General features: G+C 38.1%; 2 protein-coding genes across 2 annotated transcripts in view; both read left to right on the plus strand.

Moving 5' to 3' along the window:
- The first annotated feature begins 811 nt into the window (after positions 1–811).
- Positions 812–14,247, plus strand: Abcd3 (ATP binding cassette subfamily D member Pmp70). Its single transcript, XM_022061128.2, has 16 exons — positions 812–1,095; positions 1,958–1,997; positions 4,109–4,296; positions 4,984–5,053; positions 5,445–5,471; positions 5,838–5,908; positions 6,199–6,379; positions 7,286–7,498; positions 7,695–7,764; positions 7,854–7,951; positions 8,703–8,928; positions 9,507–9,721; positions 9,985–10,086; positions 10,890–11,063; positions 12,133–12,294; positions 12,603–14,247. Exons 1-16 carry the CDS (start codon positions 983–985, stop codon positions 12,678–12,680), a joined length of 2,028 nt encoding a protein of 675 aa, XP_021916820.1. The 5' UTR covers positions 812–982; the 3' UTR covers positions 12,681–14,247.
- Positions 14,248–14,398: 151 nt separating this feature from the next.
- Positions 14,399–20,790, plus strand: part of stx (ubiquitin-like domain-containing protein stuxnet) — a 45,296-nt gene continuing 38,904 nt past the window's right edge. Inside the window, exons 1-3 of the mRNA XM_087359178.1 lie at positions 14,399–15,272; positions 16,204–16,471; positions 16,736–16,823. Of these exons, the coding sequence (XP_087215304.1) occupies positions 16,218–16,471; positions 16,736–16,823 (342 nt within the window). The 5' untranslated portion in view covers positions 14,399–15,272; positions 16,204–16,217. The remainder of the gene's footprint in view (positions 15,273–16,203; positions 16,472–16,735; positions 16,824–20,790) is intronic.

A 20,790-nucleotide genomic window follows, 5' to 3' on the forward strand; every position in this document is an offset into this window, starting at 1 on the left:
AAGCCCCAAACGTATAATAATGTGCTGCTTGGTTGGGGCCATTGCACACCTCATGGGGTATTGATACATGAGTATGGAGCAATGATCATTAGCAAGGGAAAATTTGAAAAATAGAAGAACCTGCCACAGTGCTACTTCATCCACCAAGAATCACACTTTGAAATCTGATGGTATTGAACCTGGGACTCCACAGTAAGAAGGCAGCATCTAACTGTATTACTTTGAAGTTATGTAGTTAGCAACTGTAAGTTTCAAAATAAAGGTTCGTTTTTGAGAATGTTAGTGATCATTCTGTATTTCTGTTCATCTGTAGTCCAGACATCAATATTACACACAATTTCATTAAACATGACGTAAGTCCATTCTGGGATCAACAGCAACATAAGAGACCTTCAAATATAAAGCACTAGCATAGTGATTCACATTATCATGCTTCTGGGGGCCCAGGAACAACTTACAAAATTTGGGCTCGTCCTGTACGTTATACTGCAGACTATCATAACCTTAAACTACCTCGTCACCAACTCTAAGGTTTACATACATCCACGCTTAAATAATCAAGGTGTAAAATACCTTGTACTAGCTTAACAGTAATTAAAACTGACATTCAAATGTAAACATAACATGTACTGTGAAATTCAAGGACATTGTGGTATAACAGACCACAGGATTTAAGCAAAGAAACAAGTTCTACATCCGTAGCTTATGCTTATAAAAGACCTACGGCAATTGAACACATCCTACTCTAAAATCTGTTTTCGGCCGTTGGGTACAGTGTTTTGCTTTGTTTCGGTGTTGGTGTGCCTGATCACGGTCATAGTGCAATTTCGTAATGCAAAGTAATGTTACGTAGTCAGTTTTAGTGGTGAAGTTGTGGCTGGCTGTAGTAGTTTGTGTTTGTTATTAATGATAATTATTTTAGTAGAATTGTTGGTGTATTGTGATAGAATAAGTTAGTGTTACAGGTAAATCAAGTTTAACAATGGCACCAACGTTAAGTAAATTTGTTACGAAGAGAAATGTCGCGGGAGCGCTGTCAGTTTCTTTTCTGTATTGGTTACTTCGTATGCGAAAAAAGCAGAATAAAATAATAAGGTAAGGTTATGTCTGTGTAGTTATTTTAATTATGTTCTCGCATATGTGCATGTTTCCTGCAAGAGATTTGTTCCCTTATGATTTGCAGAATAACATTTTGCATGCAAGTCATCTTTACCAATCTTGCTACATGTCAGTCTCGTCTCACCCTGCTTTGAGATTATCACCCAAATAATGTTTGGTCAAAAGCATATATCTTATGAGGCTACTCATACGATTTTTTCTAACCTCCTGTTCCACTCCTATAGATACAAATATACTTCTCAGCCCTTTGTTTTCAATTAACCACAGCCTGAGGTCTATCTTTAATGTGAGAGACCAAGTTTCACACCCATACAAGAAAAAAGGGAAAATTATAGTTCTGTAAATATTGTATGCACTTCTCTGTTTTTTCTTAAGTGTTTGATGAATGCATATCTTATCAGTAGTTGATTTGTTATGTCAAGAGTCCACACTGATGAGCCCCAGTAATTTAATCTACTTATGGATTTGAACTTTATTGAATAATAGCTTTTGTATAAAGTTGATAAGAGTGATATTCATCAGTAATTACTGCAGGTTTATCACCATTGTTACATGTAGGTGTAATAACTGATTCTCTTCAGTACTGGAACAATTATTTCTTATTCCAAATGAAATGAAATAGGTTTGTGGATCTTACAATAAATTGGAACATTGTACTTGGATTGGTTTTACTGAAATTTTATCAGTACTTGGTAAAGAGTAGTCGGTCCTTTCAAGTTTTCAGTAGGCTGCAGAAATTTACTTCGGTATAACGAGTGGAAACCGATTAATATTTTCGTAGTTCTATAAATATTTGTTAATTTTTACTTTCTTACACATAAATTTATTTATTTTTCAGAAAGCCTGTACACAGTGAAATCCAGTATGTAGTTGGTGAAGTAAGTTACTTTTCTCTTTTAGTTCAGTTACTTTGTTACTTTCTCCCCCCTCCCCCATTATTTAAATTTATCATTAAATTATAAGAAATCATAATATTTGCAACTTAAATAATGGTCTTGGATACAAAATTTTCATGGCAATGAATATGAAGATGTGTTTCTTGTGGGTTGTAGTGCCGTGAAGTCAGGTAGAAGTGTACCACTTTCAGAGGTCCTTGCTGCCTCTGTCATCAGGGCATTAAGTGAAATTTTGGTAAACTACGGGACTACACGGTGCAGCAACCCAGAAGACAGCCATCTTCGATGCAAAGAAATGTCTGTAATTTTTCATCTCATAATTTTCTTTACATTTTAGTGCCCCTTTATGTGAAAAACCTGAATTTTAACATGTTAGTGACTTTTCAGAAAACCCAAGAACATAACAGAATTTAAAAACCAAATTATCTAGTCAATGCAAAAATTGGGAACAGTCTATAATGAAATCCTTTCCATGAAAGCTTAGTGGGAGATATGTTCATCCATTTATAAAGCTACCACTATTAAAAATATATATTCTCTGCGGGACCAAAAAAAATTGACACTTTTAGCTTTGCTCTTTCTTGTATAAAATGAACTTGATATTTGATTTGGAAATTCAGAAAACATTCTTTGCTCCATATAATCTGGTACAAGTTTACCACCATTTCAGAGATGTTTCCTGCCTCCATCATCAGGGCTATCATCGAAAAGGACATCGTTGTATCATGACTGCTTTTGGTAAATTATTAAGCTACCGACATCCCCAAGGGATGAATTCACCGTTTAAACGAATTAATTCCTGCCAAGATTTTCCGAGTCATGCTGAAGCATCAAATAATGAAGCCAAACATGAATTTCACACATATAATATACAGTTATTGGCCATTCTCTTGAAATTATCCTTGAAGACTCTTTAACTTTATTAGTGACGCTATATTAGTTGTGTCCATTTAGATGTATTACATAATACAGGGAACGTGTCTGTTTATTTCATATCTAATGTGTTGGAGGTTCTTTCTTGGGAGTATGAAAGTAAACATTGACCTCCATGTAACGCTGAGCGATAGCTCTTGTGATTATCACCATCTTTTCACCATGGGGGACCTAGATTCATGTCCAGGGCGGTCGGTTTGAAATTTTTGGTGGACAAAATGGCACTGGGACACGTTTTTGGGTTTTTCTTTTCAGTATCGTCCCACCAGTGCTTCATATTCACTCGTACATTTTCTGAGAGGAATAACCTCTGTCCAATGACGAGGTTTTACCTGCACTCCATATATATATCTTTATGGTGTGGTGGTTAGGCTTGTTTATTTATTATTAGCAAGATGACGCTTGTACTTGAATTGTTTTTAACAATAACAGAATGGTTTGTTACTCTCTGGAGTTCAAATTTTCCCCCTTCTGTTTTTTGTGTTCAAAATTAATAACACTACAGTCGTAAGTTACAGGAGTGTAACAGTTCCCATTTTTTTTTTGGCATGATTTTTAATAAATTAAAATATATTGGAATAGTAAAATTGTGCATTTTATACTACAGTACTCTGAATTTGTTTTATAGTTGACCAAAATAAAAATTTACTGAATACTGAAGTTTTTATGCATGTATTTTAATATACCTACTGACCAGAAATTCAAATTTACGTATAATACACGACACTTGTGCTTAGTGTGGTGCGTTATTCGTACCATTTATCTTTCTATTTTTTTTTCCGAATAATGAGCTGAAATGTCTGCCCAGATGTTCTGTAAATAGTGGAGTTGTTTTATTGCTCTTGAACAAACGTGACGTAGTATGATACCAAGAAATTATACAATAGCTCGCGTATCAACACCCTGGTTACTGTCAATGTTGATTTCTTTCTCCAGCTATTGTATCATATTGATTTATTCATATCAGCTGATGTCACCAGTGTAATCCCAGTTCTCATCGTGTTATTTCGGTTCTAAGGGCAACGCATTACGAATATTTGTGTGTTTTTAATAATTACTTCGCTGAAGGATGTTAAAATGATAGAAGCAGATAATTTTTGTATAAATATGACCCGTGTACAGCTACCATGTTTTACGATACTTAATATATGGTTTTTCAGAAATCTCCACAGAAAACAAAAGCGCGCGTGGATGCTGTCTTCTTTGGTCAGTTGCGTTACCTTCTCTCGATCGTGATCCCGGGTCCATTGTCATCAGAGACTGGGTTTTTGTTTCTTGTTGCTGTAGCTCTCATAGCTCGTTCTCTATGCGATCTATGGTTTATTCGCACTTGTACCTACATAGAAAAGTAAGTTTGTTTATAGTTTTGTTGCAGGGGTTCTCAGTCATTTAAAATGGGGCCCACTTATCGACCTTGGGCTGTCAAGCTGTGAATGAAGACGGTTTATTACAACTTCATTGCATTTTATTAACAATGCTACCAACTTACCATTTGAAACAGGTTCACATGGGCCTATTACTTAATTTTCGGTACTTGTGGGTTATCGGGACACGTCGCTTTAAAAATAGGTTAGGTTAGATTAGGTTAGTTTAGTTTAGGTTAGGTTAGATTAGGTTAGGTTGGGTTGGGTTGGGTTAGGTTACTTTAGGTTAGGTTAGTTTAGGTTAGGTTGGGTTAGTTTAGGTTAGGTTATGTTAGGTTGGGTTAGGTTAGTTGTCATTTATTGAAATAAAATATAATTACTTTCAAGTATATGTCATTTATCCACACACATTAACCTAACGTAACCTATTTTTAAAATGATGTGTCCCGATAACCCACAAGTACCTAATTTTCTTTAACACATTTATGGATTTGCTATTTATATTAACTTTTCACTTTAATATTTAACTTTTATGGTAATTATTTTATTGTCATACAGGATGTACAGTGGTATAAACATTTAGGATTATTCTTAATAAATATCTCTCATGTAATCTATAGCGGTACTCTGCAAATATTTGTCTTCTGCAACAAAGTTTTTCTTTTTTCCAGTGCAATTGTGAACACAGATAGAAAAATGTTCATGTCAGAAATGTTGGTTTTTGTATCTGCAATGCCTGTGGTAAGTTACTTAATATTGTAAAAAAATATCTGATGTAGACGAATAGTGGCTCAGTGTAATTCAGAGTCTGATTGAAGTTTTTTTGCTTTAAAATATTGTGATAACGATTTGTGTATTACAGTTTTTAGTATGTATGGAAAATGAGGTTGTATAAAAAAAATCAGTTACGCAAGATGAATTTTAATTCATAGATTTACAGTTCGGCTAACGTATCAACATAAATATCAGTCACTTCATCATCATGTCTGTTTTTCATTAGTGTTTCTGCCATTCGAAAGTGGCCATACGCACAAGAGGGCACAATTTAAGAAGCCTGTGAGGGTTTAATATGCATTTTATAAGAATATTTGTTGAGGATTTTTAGTTTCATCTTTATCTATTTTGTTTTCAGATGTCTTTGGTGAATAATTTATTAAAAGTAAGTTTATTTTCATTACATATGTTTGTGGTAGTTTTATGAACTGTGTGCGCATGCCGCATTACTTAATACAGCTTGTCACATCGGCTACTTATTCCTTAGTCGAGCGCTGCAGAAAGAAATTAATAATGTCGTGGACAGCGAACAAAACTCGATTTCTTTAACTTATTTACTTGAAAATGTGTATCTGTATTTCTCTCCGTACAACCGAGTTTACGATAAGGAGGCGCTTACGTTTCATAGTTGCTTGATACTATTTTTGCACCAGATTTTAATCTAACTTTGCTATTATACATATTCTGGGAAAGCTTTATATTAGGGATGTGTGTGGCGTTTAATATTGTTATTCTTCAATGCTACTTTCAGTACAGTATCGGAGAAGTGAAACTTCGATTCAGGACAAGATTGACTCGGTACCTGTATGACCAATATCTCAAGTAAGTAACGTGACTGCATTCTAAGATACTTCAAAATTTGAAGTCCCAACACTAGTTATATCTGGAACATACGTGTTCTCGTCCGTGTACACCTTCTTTTGCATCTCCACAAGTTTTATGTGCTATTTTTTCCAGCGTGCATGTAACAGTTATCTCACCATGACATTCTGTTGTCGTAACGTCAATAGTTTAAGAAGGTTGAAACGAGGAGATCGACATTTAAGTAGAAGATGTTACCAGAAATTCTTTCTATGAATAATAAATTAATTTGTTGTTTTACGTTTCGACAGGGGCTTTACATATTACAAGATGAGCAATTTGGACAACCGTATAGCAAATGCAGATCAGCTGCTTACGACAGACGTCGACAAGTTTTGCGATACTGTGACAGACTTATACTCGAACATCAGCAAACCACTCCTTGACATTGTCATATATGTGTATAGGCTTACCACACAATTGGGAGGAAAGGTGAGTTTGCGTATATCGTACATCCAAAAAAATGCTGTGATTAATAACAAAAGTGGGAATGATTTCCAAATAAAATGGTCGAACGGATTCAAAACAAGTCTGGGTCGTTTGCCGTTTCTCTGCTAAGTAGGTATCAAGTTTTTCCAAGCTCTGTCTTGATATCCAGCTCAATTTGAGCCTTGGCTGCTGTTTTAGCCCCAACATTTAATCGCGTATTTATTATAAATAAGACGTGTGTGCAGTAAATTTAATATTCTGTCGGTTATTACTCGTGGTTTGTTCTAACAACATTCAGTAGCCTAGACTGTGTGGCTTTAAAGGATAGGATGATTAATTAATTGAAAAGGATATGGAAGGAAGTGGTCATGGCCTAATTCAGCGTACTACCCGAACACTTTCCTGGAGGAAGTGAGGAGGCCGTAAAAGACTTCGGTCAGGACAGCTGGTCTCTGGGCTGAGATTTGAATCTGAAACCCTGTGAATACGGTTCAGGAGTGATAACTTCTTGATCCCACGGCCATGTTCATGTTTTGGTTTGGGTTTTAAAAATGTATCTGTCGTTATTGTTGATTATTGCTCCTTATTATGTAAAGAAAAGTTTGTAATATAAAAGCTGGAAGTTACGTTTTACATATTTGATGTTGAATCTTCAGATTCCATAATGATTTCATATTTCTGAAAAGATCAGATTAATTAGGGCCGATGTCTCACTTACCTAAAATGAGACAGCAAATTAAAATCTCTGTACCACAGAGCACAGCTGTCTTACAGTTCTCTTAAAGGAATTAACTAGGAATATGATAAGCAAAATGTGAAAGTTAATTGGTGTCAAAATAATCTCAATAATGTTGTTGTTTGTCATATAATATATTCAGACGACTTCATATCAAATCTGTTTGCCCGCAGACGCCATCTCTGCTGATCGTGTACCTCATGATCGCAGGGTGGTTCTTGACGTACCTGCGTCGACCAATTGCACGGATGACGGTTACCGAACAGAAGTTAGAAGGAGAATTTCGTTACATCAATTCTCGTCTCATAACAAATTCTGAAGAAGTTGCCTTCTACCATGGAAACCAGCGAGAAAAGTTAACCCTTCTAGCATCATTTGAAAAGCTGGTTTGTATAATGACGTGGCCTTTTAAATACCATTAACGGACCCTCCTGTACGGCTACAAGGCGTGTTTCAAATTATAACTCAGTGGTGATGCTCCTTGCTGAAATAAATATTATCGTATGATTTAAAATAATCTCTGTGTGTGTATTCTTATAACCGTGTATCATGAGAATGACGTTACTAATAATTTATTTACAGACCAGTCACCTAAGAAAGTTCCTGGAATTCCGTATTGTGATGGGAATTTTGGATAACGTGGTTGCAAAATGTAAGTCGTTGATGGTAGTAGTTTTGGCTTCAACCACCAGGACTGTTCTTACGTACCTAATTTAATGTGACGTGTCCCGTGCTTTTCAGATGTTGCAACCGTGGTCGGTTTCTATGCAGTGAGTATCCCCTTCTTTGATGCAGTACACCCGCTTTTGTCAGGATGTGGGAAAGAAGAAAGATTCAGGGTGAGTTTTAACTCTCCGCAAATTTTTTGTCATATCCTGAATATTTGGATTGAGGTTTTCATGTACATTGCGCTGAGAAGAGCTGAAGAAGATTTCGTAATGGGGGAGCTGTTCTTTTTTTGTATTATTGGCAAAATATCGGTGCGATCAGTTGAAGAAAGATGAAAAAAAGCTTACAGAATTTTGATTTTAGTGTATGACAGACTAGTTGAATGATTTCTGATAAGGTATGATGGTTGGAGAGGTGATGATGATAATAGTAATGGCAGATGTAATAATCACGACCACCGTTATCATCATTTGTTGATATTTTCTGCAGGCTGGTTTGTCTTATGGCAACACCTCCTGTATTTTTCACTATTATGTAACCTATACACCTTTTGAACCAAAATTCTCCCCCCCCCCCCCCCCCCCGTGTCTTTTATGTATTGTTTATCAGATATGAGGTGTTTGCAGCAGTGAGTATTACGATGACTGTCTTCTGGGTTGTAGCGTCATGTAGTTTGGTAGAATGGTTGTTTATGAGGAAGTATTGGTTTATGTTGTGGCTGTTTTGAAGAGAATTCTGGAATGTGATGTCGAGCGATTTTTGAAGTTATTGTGCAGATTATGGCAAAAGTTTGTAGTTGCCCAAGGAAAGTACTTTCAAGGTCCGTGTCGTGTAATCTTGAACAGACAAAAAAACACAGCTTAAGGAGTAGAAGTCACTGCAGGCTTCTGTCATAATTTTAAAGTACGCGTTTTGTCGCAGCATTATTACGAGTTTGGTCGAATGATGGTGAAACTGGCAGAGGCGATTGGACGGCTCGTTCTGTCCGGCAGAGAGATGACGCGACTCGCCGGCTTCACTGCCCGCGTCACAGACCTAATAAAGGTCCTAAAAGACGTCAACCAGGGGAATTATATCCGGACGATGGTTGGAAATCCAGGCTCCGTTACATCAGTTGTGGGCAGCAACGCACATGATGGACTGGCTAGTAAGGAAATTGACACATTGGCGTTAAATACTGTATTGTAGGGTTGTTATCAACTTTTTTTATCTTTTGTACTAAGTGTGTGTTTCATTTTGGATTGCTGCATGCTACTGCCCCATATTGGTAGAAATGGAGAATAATTCTGACTGTAGGAGCAAATATAAGCATTCATATCTGTAATTATATCAATAATCACTTTGATGGATGATCGGTGTTCAAGCCCTGCCAGGGGCAGATGATTTTCGTATAGCCTGAACACCCAGACCAGCTCTGGGGTTCACCCAGCATTCTGTCCAATCAGTATCGACGCCTCTCTCACCGGAAAGCCACAGTTATGCATTGAACTGCGCCCGCAAGAAAACCTGTGGACAAGAATGACTACTATAAAAATTTTTGCGGATCGAATTTACGTTCAGATTCACTTGTTTTGAAGGTTAACATTTCCATGTTATTATTTTTCATTTTCTCTTCAGTTTATTTTTAAGAAGGCTTTTTCTCAGAACTCTTGAGGCTTATGTTGTGATATACGAACACGTGAATTCATAGTAGACGACTTAAAATATTTACTTCATTGCTTACAGATAGCAGAATGCCGCCTCCTGTGCCCTTAATTCCAGGATCAGGAAGGATTATCTTCCAGGACAACGTAATTCGTTTCGATAAGGTTCCACTTGTGACGCCCAACGGAGATATTTTGGTGAACGAACTGGACTTTGAGGTCCGCTCAGGAATCAACGTATTGGTTTGTGGTCCCAACGGATGTGGAAAGAGTTCACTTTTTAGGGTGCTGGGAGAGGTGAGGTTAGTTTAGGATTACAAATTCTCACCATTTATTATGTATTTTGAATCCATTATCACACTATTTTTTCCAAATTTTTATAAAGAAAGACAGGTTTATGGTGTGTTTAATATGGCTTTAAAAAATTCTAAGCATCTTTCTGGGAGCTGTTAACATTTGCCGGTCAAAGTCCATCAGGCAGCTCCATATTACAGCTTTAATTTTCTGTGATTTGTGGAACATTTACCGTTCTGTTCTAATGTTCATATTTCTTTTGTTAGCTGTGGCCGCTATTTGGCGGCACACTTACAAAGCCACCAAGAGGAAAGCTTTTCTACATTCCGCAGAGACCATACATGACACTGGGAACGTTGCGTGATCAGGTAACAGATATTCCGTTCTGGTGACATAAAACGTAGAAACTGAAGGATTAAAACTTTGTACAGTAGAGACACAGAAATTTTGATGGTTAAAATGTTAATCTGGCTTAGAACATTACTCACTTTTAAAGCTGTTTGATTAAAGGATATAATTGATCGGTTGATTTACCGTTGATTGAATAATTAGTAAATTAATTTGTCAGTAATCAGCCGTATGAAACCGGAGTTGGTCTTCAGTCTTTCAAAGACGATGTCTGTCTCCATCATCGGGGATTTACGATTAGTAAGAGACTGATGATGCGTACGCGGTCTCGGAATTATTGGAAACTACTTACATGCTCGCGCAGCTGATTATGGATTTAATCAATTGTTATGGACCTAATTTGGAAGATGTTAAAATTAAAACAGCGTCTAAAGTATTTACTGTGACCTGGGGTTTGAAGCGTACAACTTTCCTCACATTTATTATTTTTCTGGGCACCGACTTGTGGACCTTTATATGTGTACTAAGTTTTAGGTCCATCTGGAAGTTCTTTAAAAAGGTGTAACTGTGGACAGTAATAAGTACGTGTCTTAATCCTGTCCAGAGCGGCTCTCCAGTGGGTACCAGTGTCCTTTCCTGGGGATAAACCGCGGCATGGGCGTGCTGCTGACCGCTCACCTTCTAGTACCGAGATTTATTATGAGTAGGGGCCTACATTGGCGTGTAACAGGATGGCTTTACTTTTTAATCATGTTTTTATTTAAAAGTTACTGCCGTGCGTCTTTCTTCTCGAATATTCTATTTCGTACCGTGTTTGTACAAGGTGATCTATCCTCACACGCATGATGAGATGCTACGTAGGGGCAAGACGGATGATGACCTCGCAGATCACTTGGAGCGAGTCAAGTTGTCGTATCTGTTGTGTCGGGAAGGCGGCTGGGATGCCATCGCAGATTGGATTGATGTGCTGTCTGGTGGAGAGAAACAGAGAATAGCTGTGAGTTACGTTGTAATTTCTTTATAACTCGATACATTTAGGAATTCAAGATTTGTTGTCTCAGGTACTTGATTATGTGGTGGGACTCTTTTGAGTGAAAAGCAGAGACGGTTCCTTGACCCGTTGGAGTAAATTTTTATAAATTTTGTACTTTCAATAAATTGTATTACTGTTGATACATGAAAGTTTAGTTATTCATATATTAATACTAAATGCATTTATATAACTATAAACTTATAATTTTTTTACTTTTCACCTTATATTGTCTGAGTTACTAAATCAAGGATAATGTGATGTATACCATGTATGATGTGCGTAAGAAATGCGTACAAAATTTTAGTTTCCTCCCTCAATATTGTCAGGGTGATTAAGTCGAGAAGAATTAGATAGGCGGGGCATGTAGCGCACATGGATGGGACAAGAGCTGTGCACCGGGTATTGGTTGGGAAGCCTGCGGGGAAGAGACCACTGGGGAGACCTAGACGTAGATGGGAGGATAATCTCAGGCGGGATCTATCGGAGATAAAAGTTGAAGGAGACTGGATTTTGTTGGCCCAGGACAGGGTCCGGTGGAGGGTTTTGGTTAATTCAGTGATGAACCTTCGGGTTCGGTAAGCCCTCTAGTTAGTTAGTTAAAGAGATCACTTGTAATGTATGAGTTTAGATGGTGGGCTGATGTGAACATGAATCTTAGACAATGTAAGATTGTAAACTGGATTGAGGTGATGCTGGACGAAGTCAAGTGGCGGGCTCTTGTGAGCACAGTAAGTAACTTTTGGGTTCCATGAGAAGTTGATAATTTCTGGGCAAGCGAGATACTAATTACTTTTCAAGATAGACGAAGCACCACTGAGTTGTTTGGTTAGTAATATTTATGTGAAAACATAACATAGAATTTAATGAATAAAATATCAGTTTCAGTGTTATGACGTAGCTTTTTGATCTGAGCACAATATTGAGCTTGTGGCGAAAAGGTTCCTCGTCACTTTCATAATTTGTGGCTTTAAAAGTGCAATTGGTACAAAATTAAAAATGACGTTAATTAATTTCTCATTTTATTATTTTACAGATGGCTCGGTTATTCTACCACCAACCGCAGTTTGCGATTCTAGATGAGTGTACCTCTGCCGTGAGTGTAGATGTAGAGGGCAGCATGTATCAGTATTGCCGAGAAGTTGGTATTACACTCTTCACCGTCAGTCATAGACGTTCACTGTGGAAACATCACGAGGTAATTGCGATACGTACCAAATAAGTGTCAGATGCTTTGTATACCGTAAACCTTAAATTTTTTTATAAATAACAAAATTCCCCTGCGGCCAGAAGAGTCGTCGCAGACATAGCTAAAGTTGTTTGGTACAAGCAAAGAATATAATTCTGTTAGTTGTAATTTTTTGGCTTCAAAGTGGGTTTTTTTTTAAACAGAGATAGTTTAACGGCTCATATTCAATTTAATTTGTTTTATCTCAGCACGTATTCCATACGTTACGTACTTCCGTAATATAAATTAGTTGTGATGGTGTTAAATTACTGTTGCAGTACTATCTCCAAATGGATGGTAGAGGATCCGTGCACTTCAGGCCTATTGAACCTGACACAGAGGAATTTGGATCATGAAGCTAATTGGTCGTTACGGCCGAGGAATTTGTGGAAATATTTTGTCTACATGTGAAATGCGATGAAGTGCTTTATGCAAGAAAACACAGATTTACCATATCATATCGTATAGGAAGTAGTCGGTTTAGAAAATTTATTTTTTTATTATATATTATTTTTAGTCGTAGTTATTGGGACCTCTTTTCTTGGCATAAATTTGTCATAAAATTGAAGTAAATGTCGCGGTTTATGCTAGCTGGGCTAGCTTCTCGCGTGGATGAATTTAACGTTTCATACTATTTTGTACATATCAATCCTTGCAGAATACGTTTACAACCGATAAGAGAATGATGTGAAAAATTTTAATATAAATTTCTGCTGCTTTTGCTACTACCACTATTCCTAAAGGGATAAAAATGTATTTAAAATCATTTTTAAGATGGCGTCTAGGATGATGCACTGTGCGCTCTTACACAGATATTGACCACTGTTTCAGAGATGTTTACTGCCTTCGTCATCAGGGCGCAGTAAGCACCTCTGAGATGTTGGTCACTTTCTGCGAGACTACGCATTACATCTTGGCTGTCACGGAAACCTGAAATTATTTTATTTAGCTTTAGTGAAAAACTACTTATCTGTCTGAAATAAGGTTTGATATTGTTTTATATAGAATAGTCAGGGTAGTTCTGTCAGAATAGTGACTAGGCTGTGGGCTTAGTTCCTGGCAGAGGCGGAGAATGGTCTCTTCCGCCATGTCGAGACCAGCTCTGGGGCTCGTGCTGTGTTGGGTATGGGGACTCTGTCCTCAGGGATAAAGAGACGAGGGCATCATCCTGACCGCTCGCCTCCACCTAGTGCTGACGTTAATTGTGTGTAAAGCTGTGCTTTCACGCCCTAATATGTTTTAAATTGTGGTGCGTAACTTGGCACCAGGGACTTCTTTAGTCTGTTGACGTACTACATGGCGTGTGTCTCTGAGGCGGTAAAGTAGTTTGCGTCTGTAGCTCACGTCCATTTTGTGCCAACGTTAAAAATGTGTGACGTTTTATCACGCCCCAGTGTTGCCTGTAGCAACAGAGGCAGTTTTATGCTTGCTTTTGAATCCTGTCTGGTTGTAACACGACAATTTTCTGCGGAAAGTGCGTCTAGGGGATATAAATTTATAATTACCTCCGAACTATTGAATCTTTTTTTTACAATCATGTTCTATCTCTCAAGGAGTTTGAATTATTTGTGCTGGATGGTACCAGACACCAAAGAGCGCTTTCGGCAATTAGTTGCCAGTTTCCAGTGGCCCCTAGTGACATGATTAACAAACGCCCAAAGAAATGTAAAAAGAATTTTTGAAATATGTCAACATACAACTCTGGGAGCATTTTTAGTACGTCATTTATACAGACATACAGTGGAGAAGGTCTAATGTATTTTCTTTCTTTATTGTATTCGAGTAAACTATTTAAGAATGGATATTGGTAAGAGAAGTGCAGTTAGGTGAGTGACAATCTGAATGCTCTGTGCGAGTGTGTGTATGTGTGCAATATACTGTATCGTACATTATTTTATTAAAAGGTTTAATATGGGAAACGGATATACCACCTGAATATTTGGATCCACAAATACTGCTTTTGAGTCTGAATCGGATATCTATAAAGAAAATATTCCAGCTTTGATTCATTTTTGTATCTTGGAAGACTATTTTGTCGTAATTTAATTCTAATGATTCCCGCCCAGCCTCTTGTCCAAAAATGATATCAATTTACCCTGGAACAGACCACTGACTTCTGTCTAATGTCAAGGTATAGAATGCATGGAGCCTTACCTCCAGCATTAATGTGCTGTGTGAATTGCTGTTTGTAAAGTCATAGAAAGTGCGTTATATTACAAAAGAAATGTTTTAACGCATTTTCTTACTGGCTGTGTAAATTTGCGGTATTGTTTAAATTGGATCATAGGTAATTAAAAAAATGATGCATCTGTGTCAATGCCATCTTCGGCTCTGTTTGTAATGAATGCCTTTAAGATAGGGCAACATTTATAGGTTCATAAATGTATGTACCAGTATCAGAAGAGTTGGGACATTAACTCTCTGGTAGCAGAAGCCGCAGGTTCAACACCAAAGCCTGCCACCGGCCACGATCCTGAGCCAGCTCCATCCATTTACCATCCTCACAGCCCACCTCCCTAAGATCCATCTTGATGTTCAGATTACTTGGTAAAAAGCAATAAAAGTAATTGATGTTATAATGTGCAGTACTTGTGGCAGGGCAAAAATTTGCTGAATGAAGGCCTTATAAATGTTTTAGACGTTTATAATAATGTCATCTTGCTCATTTGTTGTATAGAATTCCATTATGTAAAATAGTTGTCAATTTAAAAGACGTACATGTAAACGATTGGGACACGGTGATAAGTGGTTGTTCGATATATAGATAACCTATTTCGATATGGTGACACTACTGTCTTTTGTTCATCTGTGCTTTCTACCGATATATCGCCAGAACTCATCCACGACGAGTCCGTTTTGTAATGGTGGGTGGTGGTGGTGGTGTGGTACGACGGACGAATGATTCAAATAAGAGAAAGGGAAACCCGAAACTGTGAAAGGGGTTTTGAGTGAGTAGAAATTATCGTCCAATAAATATATGAATTAATTTAAGTAATTGAATGCTGTATTGATCTCTGGTCAGCGGAATTTCCGATGTAAATGTTTGCAACTAATAAACGTATCCGAAAGCAGTTTCTTCTACAGTCTAGGTGCCACAAAACAGAGTTTGGAGCTCACAGTGTGCTTCGTAACAAAGTTTCGCGATGTTAATTTAACGTTATTTATCTCTGCCTCTAACCCATTTCCTTAAATCACGTTTTAATAATCTCGATTGAATTTTTGTCTCTTCTGTCGTGACAGTTCTCCAAGATGTTTGCCCATCAAAATTCTGTTTTAATTTCCGTCCCATCACACCTAGAGTCCATAGAAATTTTCAGTAATTTTCTTTGTTTAATTAGTAAACAGGAAGACCAACATGGTATAAGATGATTTTTTTAGGTTGGCACGTCTTTTGTTTGTCTCATCCATGAAGAAGAATGAAAGATAAACAAATTTTAAGAAGTTTTTATATTTCTCTTTGCTGTTAAAGGATTGTTTCGGTTTCTGGGAAATAAAACGAGATTTGGTGTTACTCTTAGATTGCACTTTGTCTCTTTGTAATAGAAATTGTCATTGGCGGGCGTGTTGAATAGGTGCCATTAAGTTCAAAAGCATCGTCCTGTTTTATCGATTCAGCGTGTACCGTCATTTATTTAGTTCATATATTGTCCGATAGATGCTGCAGTGTTCACGCGTTCTTTAATAGTTTTTTTCTCCATATTCCGACCCCGGGGCCGGGTTAGGCTGTTGCTGCTAGCAGCCATTCTTGCTGTCCATTGCAATCAGTCGCGAGGTGGAAGTCGCTGCGTGTGGTCGGTGGCTCGGGAAGGAAGGGTGTTTGTGGAAAGCTATTTAATTTCCGTAACCGTTCAGTATTGTTGTGAGTGTTAGTGTTCTTAGGTGAAGCCAGCAATATGGATACTGGCGGTGGAAATGCTGGGGCATCAGATGCTGCAAAAGCGAATTCAAATTCTACTTCGGAAACTTCTCAACATTCGGGGTGTGGCTGTGCTTCAGGAACAACCATTACTGTTCGCGTCACGCCAACAACAGGAGGCCAGTTCGATCTTCAAATGGCGAAAACGGAAAGTGTTGAAAATTTGAAGAAAGTAATATCGAAGAAACTTAAAGTGCCCAAAGAACGGATATGTTTGCTACATAGGGACAGGTAAGTGATATGTTTTAATAATTTTCAGTTTGAAATAAGTGAAACCATGGATCGTAATTGTAAACTAAGTTCGATGTTGCAACGCCGAAGACTCTATCAGCTGTGATGACGTAGTCGATGCAAGCTGTGGTACGTAGTATAAAATGGCCGAATATTAATTGGAAATCACTGATAGGTTTTAAAATAATGCTGTGCAATAGTAATGTATAGGTGTGTTTATTTTTGATTTTCAGTGGTGGTATACCGTAATTGGTTTTGTTATAGGCAACTTCGTGATGGCAGTTTACAAGAAAATCAGTTGATGGATGGCAGCAGATTAACCCTGTTACCTAGTGTTGAAACTGGTTTACTGGTAAGTAGAAATCTCACATTATGAAAATAATTGAATTCCTTTTCTTTCAAAATGAAAAGAGGTTCCCCCTCCATCTGCAAGTAACGGTTTCATTGGTTGTAGTTGCCTGGTCAGGTCACACATATGCCCTAGCTCATTTCTTCTTTGTAGCAGAAGGCAACCATACATCGGAGTTGGTTCCGTTTGAACCAGTTCTTAGTGGGTCATAAGTTCCAAACTGCTTCACATAATACTTAACACCTAGTTCTCGTTTCGTGACGTAACTGTAGTAGTTTTATGTAATTTTACACCTTACATTGTATATTTTATTCTTTAATTCGGCCATTTTAAATTGTATAAAATAATCGTGCTCATTTTATGAGGACAGAGGTGTGTGATAACCCAATCTTTGCGGTACGGACTGAGTTCTAAAATGTTATTTAGACGAGCTTCAAGCTGCAAAGGAAGTTTAAAATAAGTTCTCCAACAGACGATTGTTAATAATTTCATACAGTTGATACCAGTTGTGCGTTCTGAAGAATTTGTTTATGGAGAAATGGCGTAGGCAGAAGAGACACGTGTCTTAAATTGTTTCTTTGAACTATTTATCTTAGTCCTTAGAACAGTGTTGCCGTTGTGGGACTGCCGTTCGCTTTGTTGCTAGGCCTGCACAACCTGGTGGTGTTGGGTGGCTTGCATTCTGTCATCCCCCCCCCCTGCCCCCACCCCTCCTCTCTCTCTCGAACATCCCCCTTCAGAGTTCTCTCCGGGGTCTGACTGGTCCCCGGGTTGCTTCTGTAATCTGTGATGCCAGAGATGTATCAGCTTTTCAAATAACATCGTACCCGAGCCGTTCTTGTGCCACGAAGCAGGCTGGTAACGCACGTCGTAATTGCTACAGATTATTTAGCTCCTTCAACACTTTGAAGCTGAAACTCGTCTAAATAGCATTTAAGGATTCAGTCCGTACCGCGAAGAAAACAACGCCTCACCATTACGAAGACCATCTGGTTGACGCTGTTTAAAGAAATAGTCTTGGTTTATTCTGGGAATCATACGAAACTCATAAATACACAATGAAATATTGCTGTTTGTTAAGAAAGGTGGTACATTTATTTAATGGGATGACGTGTGACAAAAATATCTTGTGTTGAACTAGCATTAGTTTTGCCAGGTAAAAATATTTCGACGCCATGTTTGGGTCCCCCGTCAATACGCAAGCAACATTTTTTTAGATCAATGAAGAGAGAGAGAGAGACAATTGATGGTTTATCAGATTTCTTCGTGGGTTTTAGCAACTGATATTGAAATTTTATGACGAAGCAGTGATAGTGTCTTTGGAAAAATGCCAACACGTTTTTTCGCTGTATATTTCACGACTTTTACCGCCTGTATAAGAAATCGTTACGTGAAACACACCTTCTCCTTACAGATACTTATCTATTTATTGTTAATGTTCATGATTTTCGTTTCAGTAGATGTCGCATAATCCCTGTAGTTGAAACAGCGTCGTTAAGAAACTTATGCGAAGAATATTTTTGATTAGGGAGATGTGTGTTTACGATCGTTGACCAAAATGGTGGTCACGCATTATTCCTATATTGCTCGTGTTAGCGGACACAACGAAATGACCTTGAAACCTACGCCGTTTTTACGAGGCGACGGGCGGCGTCCGTCTTTTTTTTTTTTCTTTATAAAGTCGGAACATCTGACCTTCGTCTGCATCGTACAGTCACACATGGAACCAACCATATTGTTCTGGCTGTAAAGAACTTTATCTTGTTATTGATGTTTTTTCATGAATCGTCTGTTCGTAATCCAACTACATCCGTGACTCATGACATATTTTTTAACTTCTTATTGGCTGGTGTGACGTATCTTATTGCAGTTCATAAATTAAAGTTCACAGTCAAACCTTGTTTAAATATTCTTTGAGCTTTAAACTACAGTTATGCTACTTTTTTAATCAGATTTCCTGCTCATATACTAAATGTAATTCTTAATCAGCTATTCGAAGGCGAGCTGTTGTTAACGCGGTTATGAACGATGAGTAACAGTGCGAGTCGTCCTAAGCACCTGGAAACTTCTATTGTTGCGTACTGTTGGCTTTGTTATGTATCTATTACTTATCAATTTTGAAACAACTAATTTTTGCTACGAAGCAACAATGTCCTTTCTAAAATTAGATACATTGTTACGTATGCCGGTAATTTACATTTAAAAAACTGAGGTCGTCAGTAAATTGGAGGTTTATGTTACCTTTTCAGAATAATTTTATGTAATTATCCATCAACACTTTTGCAGACGCGATAGGTTGAGTCAGCCATCTTTAGTGCAGCGTAGATAAGTTTTTTTTTAATCACAGCCTTCTATGTGATTCATGGTTGGGTTTTCTCTCTCTTTTTCTTCCTTTCTCGACGTCTTATCTCTCGTATAGTGCACGTACGAAAAAATTGATTTGTTTTTCGTAGTTACGACTGTTTACGAGTGTTCATTGTATATTAAACTTATAAATGTTTACACGTGGTATTAATTATACAAGTCTCGACACACAACCAATGGCGGATATGCAACCCACATAATAATTGATCATAAAATGGTTCGACGTGACGCCCACGTTAATAGGCCTGCCCGTGGCGTCAGGAAACTATCGACGCCTAGATTTTCTCGTGACTTTTCCCCCCAGTTTTCGAGCAGACACGTGCTAGTAGAGAAATTGTCCCGCCTTGTATGGAACCATAAGGTTTATTACCGTGTTTACAACATCCGCACACTGTCTTGGGGGCTCAGTTTCACGCGTATTCCGTAAAACTCCTTTTTAATATTATTCTCCCATCTACGCATATGTATTTTTTTTCTCCGAAACGTTAGTATAGACGCGGAACAGACTTTTTATTAGTTTTTAATCAAAATCTTTTTAAAAAGTGTACATGTCAGACCTCAAAACTCTCTTACGACCTTCTTGATTTTTGGTCGTCTTCGTAATTTGCGTGGGTTAATCGACGAAAATGATATCACCGCCTTCTTTAGATCTCCGAATGTGCTCGAGATTATAACAAAAACGCGATGCAATGAAACGAACAGCTTTGCTATTTTGAGAGCGTCACACAGTTTCGTAGTTAATTGGCGGAGTCAACCTCATGTGAGATTGCGTGAGGGAGGTCGGTTCGAGCTGTGACGTCTCTAGACCGGTTTGGTAGGAAATCCATGGCCAGGGTAACCCCCCCCCCCCCCTCCCCACGGGTTGCTTTTTCTTATCTCTGTTTATTTCATGGACGCATTTAGTAACAAGTTTCAGACTTACGATCGATGCGTTTACATATGGAGTAGTCAAATTCCCCGAATTTTCTGTGACCCGTAGGTTCATCACCGTGTTTAAAACAGCCCAAAAGTGATCCATATCCATCCATGCCTCCTAATCAACATCACGAAAGATCCATTTTAATATTATCCTACATACGCCTAAGTCTTAACGAGTTGTCTGCTCTTCTGAGCCAAACTTTCGTGTACATAATAATATATCATGAATTGTACAGACTCTGAAGTTTTCTTTACGCGGTTTTATCAAGTCTTTTATTGACTGTGGTCTCGGGTTCGATTCCCGGCGGTGCCCGAATTTATAACTTGTGTTGGGCAAGGCCGTGGTCTAGGCAACACGGAGTTTTCCTCCGTGGCTTCCCAACAATTACTCCATTCACACACAGAACAAGGCAATGGCAAACCACTTCTGGATCATCTGCCAAGAACGTATATGAACAGGTCCCAGTCCGAGAAAAGGATGGAAGGATCCTGTTCATATGGACCTGTCCTCAGACAGAACACTAAATAATAATAAGATGAGGTGGTCTAGCGGTTAGAACGCTGGCCTTGTAATCCTGGGGTCTCGGGTTCGAATTTATAACTTGTGTTGGGCAAGGCCGTGGTCTAGGCAACACGGAGTTTTCCTCCGTGGCATCCCAACAATTACTCCATTCACACACAGAAGAAG

This window comes from Zootermopsis nevadensis, unplaced genomic scaffold, assembly GCF_977971745.1.
Source record: "Zootermopsis nevadensis isolate Lab colony 2312 unplaced genomic scaffold, Znev_1.0 Znev_ptg000031l, whole genome shotgun sequence".
Classification (NCBI taxonomy): domain Eukaryota; kingdom Metazoa; phylum Arthropoda; class Insecta; order Blattodea; family Termopsidae; genus Zootermopsis; species Zootermopsis nevadensis.